Below are 25,730 nucleotides of genomic sequence, written 5' to 3' on the forward strand. Positions count from 1 at the left end.
TACATACCAATCTTATGGGATGCAGCGAAAGCAGTACTAAGAGGGAGGTTCACAGCAATAAACAACTACCTTAACAGGTACAAAGAGCTCAAATAAATAATGTAACTTTATACCTTAAGGAGTTGGAAAAAGAATGAACTAAGCCTAAAGTTAGTAGAAGGAAGAAAATAACAAAGATCAGAGTGGAAATTAATGAAAAAGAAACTAAAAAGACAACAGAAAAGACTAACGAAACAAAGAGCTACTTTTTAAAAGACAGAACAGAAAAACTTTTAGACTTACCAAAAAAAAGAGAATTCAAACTAAATTAGATTAACAAGATTAACAAATCAAAAAGCCACTTTTTAAAAGATAAAACAGAAAAACTTTTAGACTTACAAAAAAAGAGAATTCAAACTAAATTAGAAAAGATGAGACATTACAACTGATACCACAGAAATACAAAGAATCATAAAGTCTACTATGAACAATTATATGCCAGAAAAAAGGACAACCTAGAAGAAACAGAAAACTTCCCAGAAACATACAAACCTACCAAGACTAAACCATGAAGAAACAAAAAATCTAAACAGACTAAGAGTGAGTAAGGAGATTGAATCAGTAATCAAAAACCTCCCAAAAAACTATAGGACCATATGGCTTCACCAGTGAATTCTACCATACATTTCAAAAGAATTAATACCACTCCTTCTCAAATTATTCCAAAAAAATCAAAGAGTACACTTCCAAACTCATTTTACAAGGCCATCATAACCCTGATACCAGAACCATACAGGGTCACTAAAGGAAAGAAATTACGGGCCAATAATCCTGATGAACACTCATACAAAAATTCTCAAGAAAATCTTAAGAAGCTGAATTCACCAGCACAATAAAAGGATCATACACCATGATCAAGTGGGATTTATTACAGAGATAGAAGGATGGTTCAACAATCGCAATCACAAAATGTGGTATACCATATTAACAAAATGAAGGATTAAAGTCACATGATCGTAAAGACACAGAAAAGGCATTTGGCAAAATTCAACATCCATTTGATAAAAAACTCTCAACCAAGTGGGTACAGGGAGGACATACCTCAACATAAAAAGACTGCACAGATATATCTCACTTCATCGTGCTTTGCTTTATTATATCCCACAGATTTTGCGTTTTTTACAAAGTAAAGGTTGCTGGCAACTGTGCATTAAGCAAATCCATTAGCACCATTTTTCCAACATTTGCTCACTTTGTGTTTCTGTGTCATATTTTGGTAATTCTCAAATATTTCAATTTATTTCACTGTTATCATATTATGGTGATCTATGATCAGTGATCTTTGATATGACTACTGCAAAAATGACTTGCTGAAGGCTCAGATGATGATTAGCATTTTTTATCAATAAAGCACTTTTAAATAAAGAAATATATTTTTCCTTAGACATAATGCTATTGCATATTTAACAGACTACAGTATAATATGTATTGGAAAACCAAAAAATTCACTTGACTCTCTACTGCATATTTGCTTTAGTGTGGTGGTCTGGAACTGAACCCACAATATCTCCAAGGTATGCCTGTATATGACAAGTCCACAGCTAACATCAACTCAATGGTGATAAGCTGAAAGCTTTTCCTCTAAGATCAGAAACAAGACAAAGATGCCCACCCTCACCACTGTTTTTCAACATAGTATTGAAAATCCTAGCCAGAGCAATCAGGCAAGGAAAAAAAAGAGAGAAAAAAAAGGCATCCAAATTGTAAAGGAAAAAGTACAACTGTCTATTTGCGGATGACATGATATTATATATAGAAAACCCTAAAGACTTCACCAAAAAACTGCTAGAACTAGGAAGCAAATTGAAATTGAAAAATGAAATTGAATGGTGGAATGGAACAATGGAAAAGATAATCTCTTCCAAAAATGGTGCTGGGAAAACTGAAAAGCCACATGCAAAAGAATGCAACCGGACCAATATCTTACACCATACCCCAAAATCAATTCAAAATGGATTAAAGATTTGAATGCAAGACCTGAAGCCATAAAACTCTAGATGAAAACATACAGATAAGCTCCTTGACATCACTCTTGGCAACAATTTTTTGGATTTGATACCAAAAGCAAAGGCAAAGCAAAAATCAATAAGTTGGACTACATGAAATTAAAATTTTTTGCACAGCAAACTATCAACACAATGAAAAGGCAACCTACAGTTACAGAATGGGAGAAGATATTTGCAATTAATATACTTGATAAGGGGTTAATATCCAAAATATATAAAGAACTTATACAGCTCAGTAGTTAAAAACAAAAACCCAACCCAATTAAAAAATGGGCAGAACTGAGTAGATATTTTCCCAAAGACAACATACGGATGAACAACAACTACATGAAAAGGTGCTCGATATCACTAAATAGAAGAGAAATGCAAAACAAAACCAAAATCACTACAGACCTGTTAGAAAGGCTATCATCACAAAGATAAGAGATAGCAATGTTGGTGAGAAAGTGGAGAAAAGGAAACCCTTGTGCACTGCTGGTGGGAATATAAATTGGTGCAGTTGTTATGAAAAACAGTACAGAGGTTCCTCAACAAATTAAAAATAGAACTACCATATGACACAGCAATTCCTCTTCTGGGTATATAGTCAAAGGAAATGAAATCACTATCTCAAAGAAACATGCATCCTCATGTTCTTGCAGCATATTAGCCAAGACATGGAAACCACCTAAGTGTCCATCAATGGCTGAACAGATAATGAAAATGTGATATGTGTGTGTATATATAGACACATACATGTGTCTATATCTACACTGACAGATAGATGTGTATCTATATATACACAACAGAATTTTATTCAGCCATTAAAAAAAGTGGAAATACTGCCATCCGTGACAACATTGATGAACCTGGAGGGCATTATGCTAAGTGAAATAAATTAGGAAAAAACAAATACTGTATCTCACTTTTATCTGAAAAAACCTAACTCACAGAAACAGAGAGCAGACTGGTGGTAACCGAGGCAGGGGGTGAGGGGTAGGTGGTATGGGTGGAGGTGGCAGAAATGGGTAAAGGGGATCAAAAGGTACCTACTTCCAATTATAAGATAAGTAATTTCTGTGGATATAATGTACAGCATAGTGACTACAGTTAGCAATACTGTCCTATATGTTTGATTACTGCTAAGAGTAAATCTTAAAAGTTGTCATGAGAAGAAAAAAAAATTTTAACTATATGAGGTGATGAGTGTTAACTAAACTTACTGTGGTAAGCATTTCACAATATATTCATATATCAAATCATGTTGTATGCCTTAAACTAATGTGATGCTGTATGTTAATTATAGCTCAATAAAACTGGGGTTGGGGGAAAAACCTATTCCTACTTATAGACTGGAGGCAGTTAAATAAACTTCAGCCCCATCATTCCCTCTTATGATCTATTCACCATTTCAATTCCCTACCTCTGGGGACTATCAAGATTTCTAGTCAATATAACAAACCACAAGTGTGAGCCATGGTTTTATTCCAATAATGACTGGGTAAATCCTAAGCATACCAGGATGATTACAGAGAGGTCATATACCTGTTTACAGGTAGCAGTGACGATTTGAGCTACTAAATTCACTGTCTCCTATCTGTGTCCATGAACTCCTTTACTGTTGAGTCTGACCAACTTTGGAGGTAATATTACATAAATTACATTATCTTATACTCTACAAATAGTAAGCAAAACATTAAAATAGAGCAAGAAAACTTTAAGAAAACCATTAAACATAATAAAGTAATCATGGGGAAAAAGATACTGTTACCAAGACTTTATACAAAAATAAATGATTCAGAGGATTTTATTACCTTTAATATTTAATGAGTTACGATACCGTGCTCAAAATGATATATAGCACTTATAAGGGGGGGTATGAAAACCATATGAATAAACTGCATAATATAGGAGGCCTCTACCTTTGGCTCATTACCTTTATACCAAGCTTATTTAATATGGCACAAAAGTCAAAAGATAACTGAAGCTAACTGCTTACAGACCCCTGCTTCACTGGAATCCTGCTGAAGGTGTATATAACTAGCATTAAGTGTTTAGCCTTTTTTTACTTTTTCACTTTCGCTTTTTCACTATCAATGTTTACTTCTGCATTTGCTAAAGAGATTCAAGTTTTCGACATTCAAAACTATCATTTCCCAAAAGGTGAAGCTGTTTGTGTAATTCACATATCCCTAGTATTTAATTTATTTTACTGATTTGGATTCACTTTTTGGGTTTTTTTAAACACCTAAACAGTAGCTTAGGATATTCTAGACCTACAACAAGTAATCTTTTTAAATTGTTCTTAAAGTATTAGAAGCAGCTTTATAACATTTTTATCAGAGTAGTTAAATAGATATTCAGGCTAAGTGACATTTTATTTCTATCCTTCTACATAAATAGGCATAAATCTTTATTGTGGACATATGGCAGTTCTTTCTGCATACTTTGTTCTGGAAGCAGCAACCCACTTCCTTTCTTTTGGGGAAATCACCTCTTCCTGACCCCAAACATATGATTTTGATAGGGTGCCAACCAGAGTAGTCCACAACCCTGACCATGGGGTATGCACGTGACACAAACGGGGCCAGAATCCTTCCCTGGGAAGAACTAAAGCAGGGAGATGTCCTTTCTTCCTCATGGTTGTTAAACCAAGATGATGAACCTGGAGCTAAGGGCAACCATGGAGAAAACACCCACCACTAAGCAGAAAGTAAGATGCTAGTGTGCAAAGAATCAAGAAAGAGACAGAGCTGAGAATGTTAACAGTGCCCTAGGTCCAGGATACAGATGTTTAAGAAACCAGACCCAGCTTTCCCGTGGGTAGTAATATGAGCTATTATTACTACCTGTGAAAGGCTGGTTTCTAAGATCGTAAACAAAAAACTGATTATTATGTCAGGATTAATATTAATACTTGATTAGTAAGACAAATGGAAGAGAAACAGAGTAGACTACAAAGATCGAAGAAAAAAAAAATCTGCCCTTCAATACCTGAGTAGCCTACTTTGGATTCCAAATTCTCATATTTAGGTCAAAGCTTCAGAAAATAGTAAACCTTTTTAGTATGCTAACTTCTACTGTATGAAGATACTTTCTGGGAACAATAAATGATAATTCTATTTCTCTGGTTTCTAGAGTGTGGTGAACTCACTGGAATGCAGGTGAAAAGGCTTATTATAAGGAGTCAATTCTATAAAAGGTGAAAGCCACAGCCTAGATCACCACAAAGAAATTCGAACACCCAACTAGAGTTACAAGCAGGAACTTAGATCTAAGTCAAAGTACAGAAAGGCAAGGCATTTCATACTGGACATATTTATAAATAGATGGATAGCTGGAAACACACTTAAAATTCAGTCCTAAGTGCAATGCTGTCTTTATTTTGCCCTTTAGAGTTTAGTAGACAAGTAGCCTTTTCCCACTTAGTATAAAGTTCAAAGTTGTAACAGATAAGAAGTTCACAGGAAGCCCCAACATTTGTTTTTTATAAGGAAATGCTAAGCAAGTTTATAGTAACCTTTTCAAGGGCAAAATTGCTAAATGCAAAACTGAAGAAACTAGCTGTTCTCATCTCTCAGTGAGAAACCTGAAGCAAACACAGGGATTTCCTTTTCTCTTTCTATTAAAAGTTAGTATCTGGTTTAAGTCACACAATGCCAAGTATGAAAACTGAAATACAAAACAGGCTTAAAAACTAACCTGAACTAGTTCTTCTAAGTACTGATGATATATTTTTCAACGTTTTTGAATGTTAAAGCCTTTACTTAGAGATTTCTACTGCACGTGCACTTGAGATTGTTTCTGTACCCTGTATATGCATGCATGTGTTTGTATAGTAGAGCTAATTTCAGGAAATGACTGTGTAATAAACAAAGAAAATGTGGTGTTAACACAATGGTCTACATGGATATTACTGCAAAGAGACCTAAGGTGCACTTCTCACCTCTGGAACTAAAGATAATAAATTTGTGTTGTTTAAGGCACTAAGCTTGTGATATTCTGTTACTGGCAGCCACAGGACACTAACTTACCTAGGGAGGGCATATCACTTGCCAAGGTCCCACAGCTAACTAAAGCAGGTCTGGGAGTCTTCCTTGTCCACTCTCCTTTACACCACCACATACAGTTATTCTAAAACAAATACCTTTGTGTTTCAAAACAAAAAAAAAGTCATGTAACTCCCTTCAAACATTTAATATATAAAAATAGAAAAAAACCAAATGCTTATATTAACTTTTTGTAAATATTCTTCACAATCAAGCCAAGCAACATCCTATTAATTTCTTGTACTGTTTGTGTTGAACTGCTTCTTTTTGTTTGCTTAACTGCCTATGAAACTAACATCAATTGTTCCAACACCACCCACAAATTTCTTGCAGTACAACTGGTTAAAAAGCTAAATGACTAATCCATATAGTCTGAAACGTCACTAAATGGAATGGGTATTTTTCACTCAATTGGTCTTCAACCAAAAAATTTCAGCTGTTTTTTAGTTCAGGGAAGTGTTCCTGTTTTATTATTACTGGGTTCTCCAAAAAGTTTGTTTGGGTTCTTCCATGAGGTGTTACAAAAAAACTGAACTTTTTCGGCCAATACTTTGATAACTTATTCTCCTCCAATGCCTCTGTTTTCTGCTTTGTGAAACTCTAATTAGGTGGATGTTGAACCTTCAGGACCGATATCTAATTTTCTTCACTTTTTCCCTTCTACTTTCCATCTCTCTATTTCTTTGTTTTACTTTGTTTTTACTATTTACTTTGTTTTACTGGTTTACAGATTTCTTTATTTTCCAGCCCTTCTACTGGATTTATTTCAACTATATCATTTCCAAACACTACTTCTTCTTCTGTTTGTTCTTTCTCTCTCTCCCTTCCTTTGTAGGCACATTGTTCTTGTTGAATGGGTCCAATATCTTAATCATCTGAGGAATAGTCAGTTTATATTGTTGTATTTTAGCTCTTTTCTATTCCCTGTATCATCTATTTCCTCCAAGTTCTTTCACTCAGTTAATTTCTCTTAGCTTTCCTCATGCCTGATGGCCAGAGACTGTCCAAATGAGGCTTAGTACCCATAGGTCAGGCACCCTGAATAATGGGTTCAAAGACAGCGGAGAAGATGGTGAACTGATTTTTTTCTTGGGGGGCCCACAACTACAGAAATCTCCAGGTCTTCTCTATAGAGCCAGTCAGTTCTCTAGTGAACAATCTGCTTTTGCTGCAGGCCAGCCTGAGCAGTTCAAGCCTAGCTGCAGGCCTTCCAAGAGCAAGGCGGTTAAAAGACTCTGGTCTGCTTCTAGTCAGTATCCCCTTCTGCAAGCAACCAGGTGTGGCTATGTTCTGCAAATTCCTACTCTATCATCTGTGTTTTACTATCTTTCATCCATGCTTATGTTTTCCCTGCATTCTTTTCCTTTGTGGGTTTTATCCCTTTTGTTTTTTAACTCCTTTAATGTCATGCAAAGCAGGGTTTCAGGAGGAGACTGTACGTGTGGGTGTTCAGTCCAGCATCCTCTCTATGTTACACACCTGGATCTCTCTTCCTGGTAACTGAAAACCAAACCAAACCAAAATACTTCTAGTAAGAGACCAGTTTTTCAAGCTTTGAAGGTCCCATTCACTTCAAATAGAATGTGCTTGAAAATAACCTATGGAGATTTAAAACACAACAAAACAAAATAAAATCAACCATTATTTAGGATGAGAGGAAACTGCAATTTATCAATTCAACATTCATAATAAGAGCACTGGCTGCATGCCAGAAACTATGCTAAGCACTTAACATAAACTACCTTATTTAATATACTTTATTATCTACTTTAATATATTGAAGTCTATTAGATAGGTGCCATTATTCCTATCTGCAGAGGTTTAAGTAATGTGCTCAAGGTCGAACAGTAAATAAGCATTGGGACTGGAATGCAAACGCTTATAGAAAAATGGTACATATCAACCGGATTGCAAGGCAGAAATAGAGACACAAATGTAGAGAACAAACATATGGACACCAAGTGGGGAAAGCAGGGGGGTATTAATTGGGAGATTGGAATTGCCATATATACAGTACTATTAAGAAAAAAAAATCAAACTGTACACTTTAAATACATGTAGTTTATTGTATGTCAATTGTATCTCAATAAAAATTCTTAAAGAAAAAAAAAGTTTCAACAAAGGAAAAAAAAAAGTGGCAGCCAGGCTCAGTGGTTTTAAAAAATACTGATGCCTTGGTGCACATCCAATAAATGTTGTTTTAATTGGTCTTAGGGGAAAAAAACAAAACAAAAACAAAAAACAAAAAAAAACCCTTATTTGAACAACTCTTAAGCTCAAAGAAAGCCAGATCTCCTACGAAGAGGGTAGAAAAAAAGAGAAAAACTTGTTTGGTTTTTCATAACTACCCATAACTTTGGGGCTCATAAAAATGAGATCAATTTCCCACAGCTAAGCACTACTGAAAGCACACTTGTCTTATGTTTCTTAACTTTATCTGTTCTTAAAGTCATGAGAAATGACATCTAGTAACTTCTCTGTTTAATGTATGGGAGACTCTGTGTTTAATTATCCTATTAAGCATGACTGACTGCTAAAACTATTTCCAATATCTTAATGATCTTTGAATCCACGCATATGTACATAACAGAGACATACAGAAGGATTTGTGCATTTTAAGATTCCAGTGAGGACATCACCCAACTGCTACCCAGGTGACACTCCAACAACAAAACAAAACCACACAAAATGGGGGGGGGGGGGGGGGGGGGGAGGGGTGTAGAATGACAGGCATTTATATCAAGTTAAAAATGTATGAAAGCATTCAAACTAAAAAGATCTGTAAAAATGACAGATAATAATTAACATTTACTGGCAAGAACCTTTTTTAAAACAAATTGGCCATGCTGTGCAGCTTGCGGCTTCTTAGTTCCCCGACCAGGGATCAAACTCAGGCCCTGGCAGTGAAAGCGCCAAGTCCCAACCACTGGACAGCCAGGGAATTCCCAAGAACCTTTTAAAATGTTGAAACACTGCTGGTTTCACCATAACTTATCAAAACTAGTAATGTGTATTTGCACAGCCTTATAATTCAATTTCATATCCAAAGTGTGTATACATTTCCATTTGGGCAAAATTTATCAAAACATACTAGAGAGAAAACTAGTCTTAAAATGTCAAGGCTTTGCCATTAATTCACTAGCCTTAACTTAGTTTACTAGTTCACTTCTTAAAACAGATTCCAAATCTGTCAGTGAGTGATGCACTTAAGTAGATGTTTGCTTAGATGCCTTTAAGACTATAATTTTACGATTGTACGAAAATTATTTTCAGTTCACAAATGAAAACGGTAACAAATGACAAAAACAAAACGAAACAAATGATGTCTCACCTGCTAAAACAGAAGAATATAAGCATAAGAAACAGCTCTTCAAGGAACTAAAGGAAAGGTCAAATACAAAAGCAACTGGAACATGAGCACTAGAAATATTTTAAAAATCAGAAGAATTTTTACTATGTACAAAGGTGATAAGAGACCAACCTTTACTTAGTACTTAAAGGAGATATAGCTGAGATCTTAGAATCGGTCTTGCATATGAGAGCTAACAAAATTGATCTATAATATTTTCTACCCATAATAGACATGTTTAAGGAAGAGACAGATGAAAAAACAAAGATTTTTATCACGTGTTTAATATCACAGATGAATATTCTTAAGTGCTTCTAAAAATGTCCTATATAGTATTGACATCATAAATATCAGTCCCAGATAAGTATTATAATATTACTATAGTATCAGGTTCCAGAAATTCTATAAATTCTAATTCCTCTTTAATCACAGATCACATAAAGTTTGCATAAAGTTTATTCTTCCACAGCCATGAATAGTTTATTACCTAGACTTTACCTGCCTGGTACTGATTCCTTTCCTTTCTTTCTTTTTCCTTCTGATTTCTAAAATAATAAAATTGAGGTCCTTAACTTTCTTTCTTATTTGTATATACCAAAGCCATGTGAGAATTACGACCCAACCAACTAACTCTGGACAAATAAAAACTTAATCCTCTTTATCCTTGCTGTTTCTAGGTTTATAAAACCCAAGAATCAGTAAAACAAAACAATGCAAAAGTTCAAAATGCTACTGTTGGTTCAGAAGCACCTTCATTTTAGCCATTTTAAGAATTCAATGCCTTATGAAAAGATGCAGACTTTAACATCGACACAAATGACTGAAAGTGTAATTAAAGAAAGTGTTTTCTAAATAAATATGACAATCTCCCAGATGCGGTGAGATGATCTGCAAACAACAGATCTTTTAAGAAATGTTTCAATAGTCATATAAGCTGCCAGTTAGTAGGAGATCACACTGGTTACTTAACATGACCTCGCAGATGAGGAACATTTTCTTTATGAAGTTATAGATAGTATTTTCTAATGAACATATAAAAAATTGAGTTAGAACTTATCTCCATATACATATATTTAAAAAAAACTGTGTGACCACAATGTTTTTTTCTCTTCCTGCTCATCAAAAAAAATTTTCCCTGAGTTCCTTTCCCTTTTTTCCCAGTGGTAATTATTTTTATCACAATAAAGATAAGATAATCCTGTTTCTCAACTCCAGAGCTACATGCTCCGACTTGTTCTGTGTTCAGTGGTCTCCAATGTGGGATATGTTCACCTGGGAGGTATTCAAAATGATTTGCTGGAATGTGTGAGGAAAATACTAGACCTTCTATTTTTATTTTTACTTTTCATGTCTTCTTAAAGTTCTACTAATACTTAGTGTATAGGATGACATAGATACCTAGTGGCTTCTGAATGCATTTATTTCTATAATAGTTACTAAAAACAGAGTAAATAGAAGGCACTGAATTAGATTAATGCTTAATCATACTTGAAACTAAATACAAGAGTGAAAACTGCTAATAGTATAATGTCAATTTCATCTGCTTCAGTTTATCTAAAAGTGTCTTTTTCTGTACTCTCAAAGAACTCATCTTATGGTGTAATACAAATGGAATATGCCAATGAACAAAAGTGTGGAGGAGCTGAATTGGAGAATTTTATTTCAAGAAATCTCTGATTTGTGTATAATCCCGAAGCTCACAATCCTGAATTTAAAAAAAAGTCAGGTTACTTTTCACTCTCATTAAATTAAAATGCAAGATTAAACATTTCTTTCCCTTATAAACACTGAAAGTCTGAACACATCCATGCATTTGATGAGCTTATGAAACATGGTTGGTACACTCAAACTGCTGGCAGGAAAGCAAACTGGTAACACCAAATTTAAAACAATTTTGTCTTGAATGGTAAAAGCTAATGTCCTTAGACTTCACAACTAGTAATTTCACTCTTAGGGATATACCCTAGAGAAACTCAATCTTGTGTTCACTGGGCAACACATGTACAAAGGCACAAAAGAGCATCGTTCGTAATAGTCCCATACTGTTAGCAATTCAGAATTTCAAAAGGACTACATGGATGTACATGGTGTAGCCATATAACAAAACGTTCAAGAAAAGTGAAAATGAAGTTCAGCTACCTGTCTTGATACAGATTAATCTTATAAATTTAATATTGAATTAAAGAAGAAATCACAAACAGTTCTACCCAGTGGAACTCCACTCATTTAAAGTTAAAACAGGTAAACTAAACTATACTGTTCAGGGCATATACAAATGGTAAAATCATAAAACACAGTAAGGAAGTGATTACCATAAAAAGCAGGGCAGGGGCTCCTCCAGGTGTTGGAGCAGGGATGTAAATGAAGAAAGCTAGGGGGCTTCTGGGGTGTTGGCAATGCTCCATTTCTTAACCTGAGTAATATTTGCTTCGTAATATAATCGTTTCACAACTATTTATTATATAGTACATTTATATGTAAAACAAACTTTTAAAGTATTTTTTTTTTGGTATGATAAAGGTCTTGTGGTTATGTTACATAAGAGTCATTATCTCTTAGACATAAATGTTGCCATATTTATGGATAAAATGAAATAATGCTTGGAATTTGGCTTCAAAATAATACCGAAAAGAGCAAAGCAGATGCACTGAGATGAACAAGATCACATAAGAACTGATATTGTTCAGGCTGAATGCATGAGGTTCAGTATATAACTGTCTACTTTTGAATTATTATTTTTGCTGATGTCACTTTAAGGAACTGTAAATGGCAGCCACCACATGGCTGGCTAAGAAATAGCTTGTTTTACTTTGACGTATATATTTTTAAAAACTCCAATCTAAACCGAATAAAGATCAATTTAATAAAAGCATTAAAGAAAACAATTTCCTCTCCAGCATTTACAAACTTATAAAAGTATTCTAGTTTCTGAAGATAAATGGCTTCCTACTACCACCTTATCCCCTTCCCCAGCTTAAACTCATGCACAACGCTATGGACAGCTACTCACCAGCACTTACTGACCGTGGTATCAGCACAAAACAGGGTAGGAACACCAAAACCCTTATGCCAAGAGTCTTTCTAGTTTGTCTTCAAGCTCAAGTATACAAATTCAAACTTTCTCCTCAGGTATAAGCAGCTTGCTGTCTCTATGAAGAAATCCAGTAGCCACTCCTGAGGCAGGACAGGCAGTTCCACTGAATATAATAATCTTGGTAATTTCTAGGTTTAGCAATACAATTAAGACATTTGAATCAGTCCTCTGCACCGCCTTTCTACAAAGTACGGATTTTTTCATTTCTCCACTGATTAGGGTAACTTTCTACTTCTATTACATAAACTCATCTATTAAATGTCTTAAGATGATTCCAGTTACATAATGTGATTTTCTGAGTAAACAAATCAAGAGCATGCACATTTATGTTTTCAGGAAAAGGAAAAATGACAATATATCTATCATACTTACACCTCATTTAGGGTGTGTGGAAATGTGATTCCTGAAAAAGGAAGTTCTACATAAATCTATGCCATCTGACGTCATTATTGCATAGCACTGATGGAGATGCACCACACGTGAGCAAACACTCTTGTCTGACATAAATCCCCTGAAGTTACACAACGCCCTCACCTAGAGTGTCCTCTAGCCACTTTTCACAGAACTGCTGGTTCATCCTCTCAGGCTGCAGTGACAGCTTTCATGCACTTCATACCTAAGATCTAAGGTCTTCTAGCAACCCGTCTACTGACCCACCTCACCTCCCTCCAACTCTTCACCCATTTCCCTCAAAGAAACCTTAGACTCTCTCAAACATGGAGCACAGCGCCCTTCCTTTGTTTTTTTATATGGCAGTTACCACATCATCACTATACACACCCCCCCGCTATTATGGATTAGAACTGCACATCAGAACAACAAAAATGGAGGAAAAAAAAGTCACTGCAGGAAATAAACAATCTTATTGCAGAGCACACTACGCACAAGACTGCAGACCGCTGAGGAGGACTCACTGGCTGGGAGTGCAGGAAGGAGAAGGTAACTCACTAGCCTGCAGGACGCAGTCTGGTCAGACAGGGCTAACTCTCAGTCTGGGCGTACAGCAACATTCAAACAACTGGGAAAAGAATGTGTTCTTCACTTGAAAGAAAAAAATCATTCAATGATTTCCCACTTCACAAAGTGTAAAAATCAGTCCTTCCACGGCCTGGAAGGCCATACAGGACCTGGCCCTTAACTATCTCTGACCTTATTTCCCACCACTATGGCCTTGGCTCACAGCCACTCTGCCCTCTTTGATATTCCTCTCACACATTCAACCCTTGCACTTCCAGATCTCTTGTACTTTCAAGTCCTTCTGACTGGAACGCTCTTCCCTACATAACCGTGTGCCTCACTTCCTTAAATCTTAGCTTAAAAATCACTTCAACAAAAACGCCTTTCCTGTACACCCTTGATACTCTCATTTCTCCTTCTCTTTCTTCTACTTTCTTTTCCCACAGACAGGTTACCATCACCTAACATCACAGACACCTATTTATTCACCAAATATCTCCTCCACTAGAATGAGCGCCATGAAAGCAGAAACAATTGTCTGTTTTGCTGTTATTTCATTAATAACTGGCTCACTGTAGAAATACCAGAGTGTTAATACATGATGACTGGGCATAGATGTCTAATTAAAATAACACATTTCAGAGACAAATAGCATTACAAAACATCAGTACCATGTGGGGAAACACTATATGGGGAAAGTATGTAATAGGAATAGAAAAGGGGGAGGTTGTAAATTAATATTCATTGTTTTTGAGGATAACTTAGAAGTTTATTACCTTAATTTTGGTGATGGCAGAGAGTGTAAACATAAAGTGCAAACTCACCAGACTGTATACGTTAATTACGTGCAGTTTTTTGGTATACCAATATACTCAATAAAGCTGGGGAAAAAAGTCCACCAGCACCCCAATGTACAACAGAAAGCAGGTAAAGAATTCACTACAGTCCTGTAAACAGCTGAGAAATCTTTTCATTTTTTAAAAAATTAAGTTGCAAGTCAGCAACCATCCAATTTAAAAATTCCAACCTTGGCACTATCTAGCAACAACCACTGCAGCATTTACACTACAGTCAATTTAAAAGGTTTAGATTACTATGGCTCAAAAAATTGGTACTCTGGGAGTTCCCTGGTGGCCCAGGGGTTAGGATTCTGGGCTTTCACTGTGGTGGCCCAGGTTCAATCCCTGGTCAGGGAACTGAAATTTCACAAACTCTGCAGTGTGGCAATAAATAAATAAATTAAAAATTGGTACTCTATTTTACGCTGTATTATACTGTGCTAAAACGAAAGAATAGGAAGAAAAAGTATAATTCTTATGCTACTACTCAGAAAAATGCATTCTAAGTTCTTCCCAATATTGGGTTGTTCCTTTTCCACACATGGAATGTGCAAGAGCAGGGGGTGGTAAAGAAAGAGTGGGAGAGTTGGCACATAGCACTCAATTTTGGTACATACTTTTAGAAAACTTTAGAGATGACCAAGCAGCTTTCAAATAAGGCATTCTTGATACTAATAGAGCTGCAAGGATATGTTTTTGTAGACTGTAAACACACATAAAATTATTAGTGCATCCTTTAAATGTTTTTTCCTGATGCCAACAAGCAAGCTGTTCTTCTACAATAGTAACCACATGCCCCTGTTAAGTTTTGTGTCATTCTTAGCAAGTCGATAAGGCTATAATTGTGCAATATTTCATAAAATTATGTATTATTAAACACTAACAATATAGACAAGTAATATGTGCACAAAAAAACTCAAACTGCAAATCCTTTGTGTATCAGAAAATGTACTTCTAATGTCTCATAATTCTAAAGCATTATGCTCCCACTCTTTAAATTCCTAATCTATGCATTTCTAGTTTGAGTATACCTGTATCACATACAGGAACAGGATACATTTTATTACACACATTATGAATACTGGCAATAAACAAATCAACCTAAAAAAAACACAGAAAATACAACTTCTGGTTTCCTGTCTGACATGTAAGGAGCTTAGAAGATGTCATGCCCATCCACACAATCAAAAAGTTGAACAAACTGAAAACCAACAACTCTTCTTAGATCCTTTAGAGAACTGAGATCACAGGCAACAGATCCCCAATTCTGTTGCCTCCAGAACTGGAGAGATAGGCCAACACAGAAAATCACAACATACTAGAGCAAAAACCTCCACTCAATGCAGGACCAATGTAGGAAAACTTAAACTGTAATTCGTGAACTGCTGGAGGATGAGTGTAGATAGCTGAAGAGTTTAAAAACTCCAGGGGCTCCCAGTCTCAGGAGGGCCCTCACACTTCTGTGAGTTTTACCCCCAGGAACTCTACCATGTTCTCAAAGTGAAGAACAGAGAAAAATCTCCTTCTGCTTCAGCAAAGAGGAGGGAAAGGCAGACATTTTAAAATAAGCTAGAACACTATACGTTGGCTTCAGTGCATTGGGTTCTGAAGTGAGCTAAACAGAAACATATTTTCCCTGTCTCCTCTAAACAGGTATTTTGTCTACCAGCAGAATCCTCTAATGGTAGATGCCAGTGAAACAATAAATTCAACATCTTTTCACAATCTAACTCTCTTGGATAAGATGCTTTTCTTTTTACTACACCTTTCATGTTGGTTACTCCAGATGAAGAATGTCACAGCCATCCAGGCACTTGGCTGAGAGTCTTTGAAGTTGGGGCTGGAAACGGAATGTGTGGCCTCTTTCTGAGGGAGAGAGGGGGAGTATTCATGGAATCTGAGTGCTGGGAAGGGCCTTGGAGAGAATCTGTGGTTGGCAGCCTGTGAAGCAGGTCCCAATGATCCCTGTCCCCTGGAATTCATGCCCTTGTGTACTCCCCTCCCTTGGTGTACGCTAGATTTAGTGAGTTAATCTATGGGACAGAATACAGCAAAACTGACAAGATGTCACAAAGATTCTAACTTCCATCTTGCTTGCCCTCTTGCTCATACTAATGAAAGCCAGTCGCCATGTTGTGAGATGTCCTATGTAGTGACCTGTGTAGCAAGAAACTGAGGGAGGCCTCCAGCCAACAAGGAACTGAGGCACTTATTCCAACTTAGATTCCTGCCAGGACTCAGAAAGGAACTGAACCCTGCCAACAACCACTTCAGTGAGCTAGAAAGCAGGTCCTCTTCTGCACGGTACTCCAAGATAATTACAGCCCCGACTGACACCTTAACTGTAGCCTCAAAGAGTTCCTAAGTCAGAGGACTTGGCTACCCAGTGCCTGGATTCCTGACCACAGAATCTGTGAGACAATAAAAGTCTGTTTTCAGCCACTATGGTTTAGGTTAACTTGCATCATCTTAGGTAACTAATACTTCACCCAATCCAGTCCCCGTATTCTCAGTGAGCTAATGGAGATCAGGAGAGGTTTGATGCTTTGCCTGAACTCTCACCGACTCAGACCAGTCCAAAAGCTAGGACCCAGGTGTGGTTCTCTCAGCAATTTACAATGCCCTTCTGCAATCTGGCAGTTTGGAAATCTGCCTGGCCTGTTCTTCTTAACAAAGCCTACCCTCAAAGGAAACTATTTTATCAGAGCCTAACTGACTGCGGTTTTACCAGAAACTAACCAACTCTGGGGAAGGGAAACACTCAACTCCAGCCTCCTCTAGCCTTTCCATATCAACTAAGGAGTAAAAATCAAAACTGAGAAGCACTTGTGTAAGTCACAGCCCAGGGGCACAGGCTCACTAAAAGACTGAAACCTAACCACAGCAGTATATAATGCTTCCCGGCCCCCAACACCTTACCAATACATCAGCAGGGCTCCTGTTTAACAACTGAAAGAACTGGACATCTCAGCCCTTACTTAAGGAGAAGTCTCGAGCAAACCAAAGACAACAGGGCACAAAAACAAGGACACCAAAGGAAATTTTATCCTGTGATATCTACAACGACAGCAAACAGTAAATAAAGCCTAACCCCCACTCAGATAAACATAAAAACTCACACTGCAGGCCTATTTCACTCAGTTCCTTTTACCCAGAGTATTATCACATATGACTTTCAACAAAAATTACGAGACATACTAAGAACAATATGTCAACAGGATTCAAGTATTCTATAATATTTAAAAACTGCTGAAAATGTAATCATTGGTTATATGTCGTAGATGATAAGTTATACACACAATAAATTAAATGCACGGGTAAACATGTTCACCAAAATAAACATTCATTTTATGCTTAAGTAAATTTGAACCTTTCCCATTAGTCAGGAGAAGCAAGAATATTCAGCTATCACTGACACTATCCAACATTATACTGGAGGTCTTAGTCAATGCAGTAAGATATCAATATGGAAAAAAGTTTAAGTATCAGAATAAAGACTGAAAAAAAAAAGTCACTACATGGAGAAATTTGGGAAATATAAGTGTTCAGTATGGTGGCTGGATAAAAAATTAGTGTATAAAAATTATTAGTTGCCTATACACTAGAAAAAAAAATCCAACTAGGAAATGTAATAGCAAAACAACTTCATTCAGAATAGCAACAAAAATCCATAAAAAATCTAGAAAAAAACCTAGCAAATGTGCAAAACTTACAAGAAGAAAATTTTAAGCTTACTAAAAGAACATGAAAAGGTCTGTATAAATGAAGATGTATGCCATGTTTCTCAATGGCATTACTCAAAATTTTAAAGATGTCAATTCTCATCTAATTACATTCTAGATTCAATGCAATCCTAAAGTAAACACCTACAGCAGCAGTCCCCAACCTTTTTGGCACCAGGGACCGGTTTCATGGAAGACAATTTTTCCACAGACAGGGTGTGTATGTGGGGGGGGTGGTTCAGGTGGTAATGCGAGTGATGGAGAGTGGCAGAGAAAGCTTCGCTTGCTGGCCTGCCGCTCATCTCCTGCTGTGCAGCCTGGTTCCTGACAGGCCTCGGACCGGTACCGGTCTGAGGCCCGGGAGTTAGGGACCCCTGATCTACAGGATTTAAAAGATGCATTATGAAATATCTCATACAAAGAAAAAATATAAAAAATAACATAATAAAGACCCATGTAACAACAATCCAGCTTAAAAATAAGACATTACCAATATAGTTTAAAAAGAAGAGCTATGGGACTTCCCTGGTGGTCCAGCAGTAAAGAACCTGCCTTGCAACGCAGGGGACTCGGGTTCGATCCCTGTTCAGGGAACTAAGATCCCACATGCTGCAGCGCAACTAAGCCCGCACGCACCTCAACTAGAGAGCCTGCCTGCTGCAAACTATGGAGCCCATGCACCTTGGAGACTGCATGCCACCTGCACTGCACAGGTGTAAACACGTGTAACTAAAAACACAAGACAGATTTCAGGAACAGTCTCCTTAAATATATGAAAAAGTAGTATATAATAAAGGTGACATTTCATATCACTAATAAAAAGACTGGCTATTTAATAAACTGTTTTTAAACAGCTGATTAACCTGAAAGAATAGTTAGAACCCTACCCCATGCCACACAAAGCAACTGTCCATACTTCATGGATCAAAGAGCTAAATGTAAAAACCATTATAAAAGTAGTAAAAGGGAAGATGGTGGAGCAGGTATCCGCAGGAATCTGCATCCCCAGCAATCTGTATCCCCACTGCAACAACTGTACTGGCAGAATCTGTCTGATGTATCTATTTTGGAACTCTGGAGTCTGTTCAAAGCTTGCAACTTCGGGAGGAAAACTTGGCAGGTAAATTGCAGTTAATTTCAGTCAGCTCAGGTCTTAGCACAGTAGCAACTACCCACCCCCCACCAGGTAGCTGTGTTGTTCACAAATCTTACACACAGCTTGTGGGAGACACGGTGGGCAAAAAGGACCCTTTCCTCCAAATATCTCTGCTTCTGATCACAGAAGAGCAGACAAGGAGATAGGCAGCCACTGCTGCTGCAACTCCCTGACTGTTGCAAGCTCCTCCCCCTATGGCTAAAGTGACTTTCAGAGGATTTAAATAGCCAGTGCCCTTGCTTTTCTTCCCTGGCCCCAAATTTTCATTTTTTCCCCTTTCCGGAGCCAGACATTAAAGGCTAGGACATTCAAAAACAACTGCATATACAAGGAAAATTATAAAGTGACTGTGTATGACCAGGGAAAGGCTCAGAAAAGATCTGAGGAGACCTTAAGAGTACACCTCATTCTTTCTTTTATATTGTTATAAGCAAAACAGAATAAAATAGAAATTCATTTATTCAGCCTGTCAGCCAGCAAACCAAGCTAGCATGTATAGCTACATTCTCAAAGGTATTAGATTTGCTCCTGAAGATACAAAGTAAATATGGTCAGGGCCCCTAAAGAATTCAGAAAGCAGTGGGAGAGACTATAGTACAGTTAATTACTATGCAAGAATTTCCATCCCACCATCGAAAAACGAACTAAAAGAGCTGGTGGAAATACAGATGAAGTATTATCTAAGTCAGGGGAAAGCTGGAGAAGATTTCACAGAGTTGACATTTGATCTAGGCATCTTAAAAGATGAAGAGAAAACTGACGGGTGAAGGCAGAATTTTGGTAGAGGTAACAAAATGTACATAGGTTAGAAGAGACAAAAGTGGGGCAGGTACCAAGAAGAAGTCAGCTAAGACTACTTACTATCCATATGACTTTGGGCAAAAAAATGAACCTATTTCAACTGAAAAATAAGGATAATGGTATCTTCCTCAGAGAGCTGCTGTGAGGAAAATGAGATGGTAAATCAAGAAGGATGTGAGGCAACCTGGCTACATCATCTCCCACCCGCCGATTTCCAAAGCTGACTTGGCTGTTCTACCTCAGGTTATCTCCCTTCTCCTCTCACAGTTCCTCCAGGAGCCGGTCTACTTGGTAAAAGAGCACAGCTCTCTCGATCATATACAATGGTCTAGCACAGTTCTTCACGCACAGCATTTACTCAAAACACATTTACTTTTCTTTTTTTTCTTTAACCAGATGTTCAGGATCCACTGACAGGCCTTAGAACTGCCCTGCAATCACTGCTGAGGTCCTGATTCTCAACTTGAGAACCAGCAATACACTTAATAAGCACTCCACACAATCCGTACATGTATTACTTCATACTTACAGGTTGAGGCTGTTCTGCAATACAGCAGTTGAAACACAACCAGAATTCACTCATGCTTATAGTCCAAGTTATAAATGAGCACCAAGGAAGTTTCCAAATCTCAACTCAGGAAGCTTCACAAAACAGGCTTCTCAGTATGATAAATGTCCAAAGATGCCAAAATAAAAATTTTATTACTTCTCTGTGTTTTTGTTCCTGGAAGCCAAGTATCTTATATAGTCAAGTTAATAAAGAAAAGGCCAGACTGTTTCCTTTCTTTGTTCCTGGTTCTACAGACTCATTTCCGAACCACCAGGAAAGGTATAAAAATTGTTGTCTTGATTCAGGGCCTTAACAGGTAGTCTAGAAAAAAAGAAGAAAAGAAAACAAGTTACTTTACTTATCCTTAGAAGCTTTTATTTCTTAAATCTGTGATAAAATTAAGAATATTTCCCCAAAAAGTAAAAACTGGAAAAAAAAAAAAAAACCAAGATTTTAATAAACTGATATTCATTCAACAAAAAAAATCTGAGTACTTTCTGAGTATCAGGTATTAGGAATATAGCAGTTGAAAGGAGACAGTAATCCTTGCCTTCATAGCACATTCTATTTTATGACTATAAAAGCTTTCCCCAAAGCCATGACTCTAAACCTGGTAAGACATAAATGACAGTTATTTTTATATTTGTAGAGAAGACCTTCAATGAATATTAATGCATATATGTTCAATGTCACAAATGTGGGTAGTAATAAGGTATGAATTTGGGATCCTGATTCTACACAATCCAGAGGACATGTCCTCTAATATACTACAGGAAAATGACATGTTAAGATTTAAACATATGTTCAAAGAGGACGATAAGAAGGAAGAAAATGTACATTATTGCCACAGTTAAAATTCAGAACCTGGAATGTGTATTTTCAAGGAGAGATGAACATTCCTTATCTCACCCAAAGTCCAAAGCAAAGTAGCAGTAGTCTTGCAATTAGCTCTGTTCAATGAAATAGGTAAATACTATGAAGGTTTATAAGCTCATAAGAATAGTATGTTTCATTTACTTCCTTAGCAAGAATATAAGAGCAACGGGTTAAATTCACAACATCACAAACGGTTATTTCAGCGCTGCTATTTAACAAGCTTAATTCCACCCTGAATCAAAGGCCCTGGCCATTAAAAAATCATTTTGAAATCTCTTTTACCCAATTCTATGAAAACATATATGGCTTTGTATGAAACTGGAAATTCCTTATGCTCATCACTGTGATTGTAGCACATACAAACAGTGAACTACTCTGATGTTTCAAATCTACTGGATTTGACATCTGAGGTTTTAAAATCTATTATCTGATTTATTCCATCATCATATTTTATCATCTACATATAAAGCTAGGAAATTTCCTTTTTATTTATAATTTACCTTTGCCAGAAACCACCTTCGAATGCTAATTTTACACTGGAAGGTGTTTTATTTTCTCCTATTTTTAACTTAGTAAATGTTTCTTATGTTTAACACTTAAAATTAATAAATGGCTTCCATATTTACAATCCACATTTTCGCAAATTCAAATTTCCTTCCCATATAGAGTAAATCTATTCTTTATTTTGCAAATTTCAAAACACACATCTTCCCATTCCCATGTACTACTGAAAATGACATTCACAATTTTTCCTCTTTCTTAATGTTTAGTTGAAGAATGACTAAAGTACAATAATTTGTGCTTCTATTTTTGGAGATAAGACAGAAAAGGTACTTAAATATATCCACCTAGAAAATAGATATGATGAAATATATTTTCAAACCAAGGGGGTGTTTGCAACTCCACAGGTTTTTATTTGGTAAGTAAACATATAGGCGTAAAGATGTTTCAAACATGCCTCGGAACATCATACCAATACACTTTTTCCATCTTCTTGCTTTTCTAAACAAAATTCCTTTTTAGATTTTTTTTCAAATGTATATATACTTAAAACACATTATTCATAAACACCTTATAGAGAAGTATTGAATCTGTCACAAAAAATTTCAACACTGCCACTTCTTGAGTTCAAAGTTGCTTATTAAATTACGTCCATTTTGAAAACCTAACTTTTTAAAAAAATCTTAGGATAACAAAAGTGTCACTTTGCAACAACATAAACAACTAAACTTGGCTTTAAACACAGCTCAGCACATTCCACACATAAATGAAGGGTCAAACTGGACTACAGCACCAGAGAGTATTTCACAAACTCACAGTTTCATTAGACATAAGATTTTAGAAAAGCTTAAGTGAACTGTCAGGCTTAGTGACTGGCAGAGCTTCCTTGCATTAAAAGCTCAGTTTCTTGACTTTTAAAGAGACTGGCATGAGTAAAAAAGTATAGTAGTATTAGCAGTATTCTCCGGTCAAAAATATAACCTCCTTGGCCTCCTTATCTCCTCCTCACTTTCCACACCTAAATCAAATGCTGCAGATATAAGCTTTATACTTGTAGGAACAGTTTTGCTGCTGACAATTTAAAGAATTTATGTTCCAACATCCTACCCACAAACTGATAAAACTGCTTTTTAGGTCAACTTCCATAGAAACAACAATAAAGCCATGATTTGAAACACAAGGCAATGAGGCATACCTTTAGACAATTTCTTCCCTTTTTTTCTAATGTGGAATGTAACTCAGTTGAGGTATTAAGCATGCTCAGTTTGTGTGAAACAGAATTGGATGTTGAGATTTTAGACTTTGAAATAAAATATCTGTGGCAGTTGTTAGTACTACACTAATTTTTAGCAATGATAGCCTGGGCAAGTGACAAGCTCTATCATTAGTTACAAAAATGGACTGCTGCACTGCCAATGTCACAAGTCTGAGATGAGGGCTAAATTAGGATGTACATAAGGGCACTGTATATACTATGAAGACTATACTGATGTAAGATGCTCTTATCATCAAAATTAAAAGAGCAAATAGAATGAAGCAGCAAAAATAATTAATTTGTAATAGCTGTAAATTTTTAAGAAACAACCTAGAAGTCTATCCAGGACAAAAAAAAAAAAAAAAAAGAATAAATTTCTTTTAAATGAACTGAGAGAAAACCTACAGAATTCGAGAAAATATTTGCAAACAACGTGACCCACAAGGGCTTAATTTCCAAAATACACAAACAGCTCATACAGCTCAACAACAAAAAAACCCAATCAAAAAATGGGCAGAAGACCTAGAGACATTTCTCCAAAGAATAAATACAGGTGGCCAAGGAGACACATGAAAAGATGCTCAACAATGCTCATTATTAGAGAAATGCAAATCAAAACTACAATGAAGTACCACCTCACACCGGTCAGAATGGTCTACAAAGAACTAAAAAATCTACAAAGAACAAATGCTGGAGAGGGTGTAGAGAAAAGGGAACCCTCCTACACTGTTCGTGGGAATGTAAATTGGTATAAGCACTATGGAAAACAGTATGGAGGTTCCTCAGAAAAGTAAAAATAGAATTACCATATGATCCAGCAATCCCACTCCTGGGCATATAACCAAACAAAACTGTAACACAAAAAGATGTACACAACCCTATGTTCCCAGCAGCACTATTCACAATAGCCAAGACACGGAAACAGCCTAAATGTCCACTGACAGATGAATGGATAAAGAAGATGTGGGGGGGGGGGGGGTTGTCTGTGTGTGTGTGTGTGTGTGTGTGTGTGTAAAATGGAATACTACTCAGCCATAAAAAAGAACAAAATAATGCCATTTGCAGCAACATGGCTGCAACTAGAGGTTATCATATTAAGTGAAGTAAGTCAGAAAGAGAGACAAATACCATATGATATCACATATGTGGAATCTAAAATATGGCACAAATGAACTTATCTATGAAACAGAAACAGAATCACAGAGAATAGACAGATGGTTGCCAAGTGGGTGGGGGAAGGGAGAGGGATGGACTGGGAGTTTGGGGTTAGTAGATGCAAACTATCACATACAGAATGAATAAACAACAAGGTCTTACTGTATAGCAGAGAACTACATTCAATATTCTGTGATAAATCATAACATAAAAATACGAAAAAGAATGTATACGTGTGTCACTGAGTCACTTTGCTGTACAGCAGAAATTAACGTAACACTGTAAATCAACCATACTTTAATTAAAAAAAATTTTTAAGAATAAACAAATAGGGCTTCCTAGGTGGCTCAGTGGTTAAGAATCCGCCTGTCAATGCAGGGGACACGGGTTTAATCCCTGTTCCAGGAAGATCCCACATGCCTCGGAGCAACTAAGCTCGTATGCCACAACCACTGAGTCTGCACTCTAGAGCCCACGAGCCACAACTATTGAGACTGTGTGCTGCAACTACTGAAGCCCACACACCTAGAGTCCATGCTTCACAACAAGAGAAGCACCACAATGAGAAGCCTCGCACTGCAACAAAGAGTAGCCCCCACTCTCCACAACTAGAGAAAGCCCGCATGCAGCAACGAAGACCCAACACAGCCAATAAATAAGTAAATTTATTTAAAACAAACAAAAACAAACAAACAGTCGCTGCTGAGAAATCTGGTGACATTCTAATTTTGTTTCCCTTCTGGTGATGTATCTCTCCCTCTTCTAGAAGGTTTAAAGATTTTCTCTTTACTTTTGGAATTCTCAAATTTCACACAAATGTAACGGTTTGGTCCTTTTTCATTCATTGTGCTGGAGACTGGATGAGATCTTTGAAACTGAAGAAAAATATTAGTACCTATATCACATGGTTGTTGTGAGAATTACACAAAATACTTACACTTAGCATATGTAAGTGTAAATAATGTTGATGATTACTAATATTTACCCACATTTACCAACTTCTTTGATCACCATTTTTTCTTGCCTCTAAATTCTTCCTTTAAAGTTCAATTTCCTTCTTCATAAAGTGCTTGTTGCTTTAAGAGTTTTTCTTAACAGCACATCCTTTTTAATATTTAGTCACAAGTGGCAAGCTTCACAGTTGTTTCTCTAAAATTGTGGTGCTTTTTTTTTTCATTTTAATTTTGAAATAATTTATAGAAGAATTGCTAAAACAGAACAGAAATGTCCCATGTACCCTTCACTCAGGTACACTAACTGTTAACACAAGGTCTGTATTTTGCCCTTAGTCTTGCATGACAGGTTTTGTTTTGTTTTTAATTAATTTTTATTGGAGTATATTTGCTTTGCATGACAGTTTAGCTAAGTACAGACTTCTTGGTTGACAGTGCTTTTCCTTCAG

General features: G+C 36.5%; 1 protein-coding gene across 2 annotated transcripts in view; it reads right to left on the reverse strand.

Moving 5' to 3' along the window:
- Positions 1–25,730, reverse strand: part of CDC42SE2 (CDC42 small effector 2) — a 98,369-nt gene that overhangs the window by 26,249 nt on the left and 46,390 nt on the right. For both annotated transcript variants that reach the window (XM_057735900.1, XM_057735911.1), the window contains exon 3: positions 20,521–20,862. In XM_057735900.1, coding sequence (XP_057591883.1) covers positions 20,521–20,574 — 54 coding nt within the window. In that variant the 5' untranslated portion in view covers positions 20,575–20,862. The remainder of the gene's footprint in view (positions 1–20,520; positions 20,863–25,730) is intronic.

Source organism: Hippopotamus amphibius, chromosome 1 (genome assembly GCF_030028045.1).
Source record: "Hippopotamus amphibius kiboko isolate mHipAmp2 chromosome 1, mHipAmp2.hap2, whole genome shotgun sequence".
In the NCBI taxonomy this organism is placed as follows: domain Eukaryota; kingdom Metazoa; phylum Chordata; class Mammalia; order Artiodactyla; family Hippopotamidae; genus Hippopotamus; species Hippopotamus amphibius.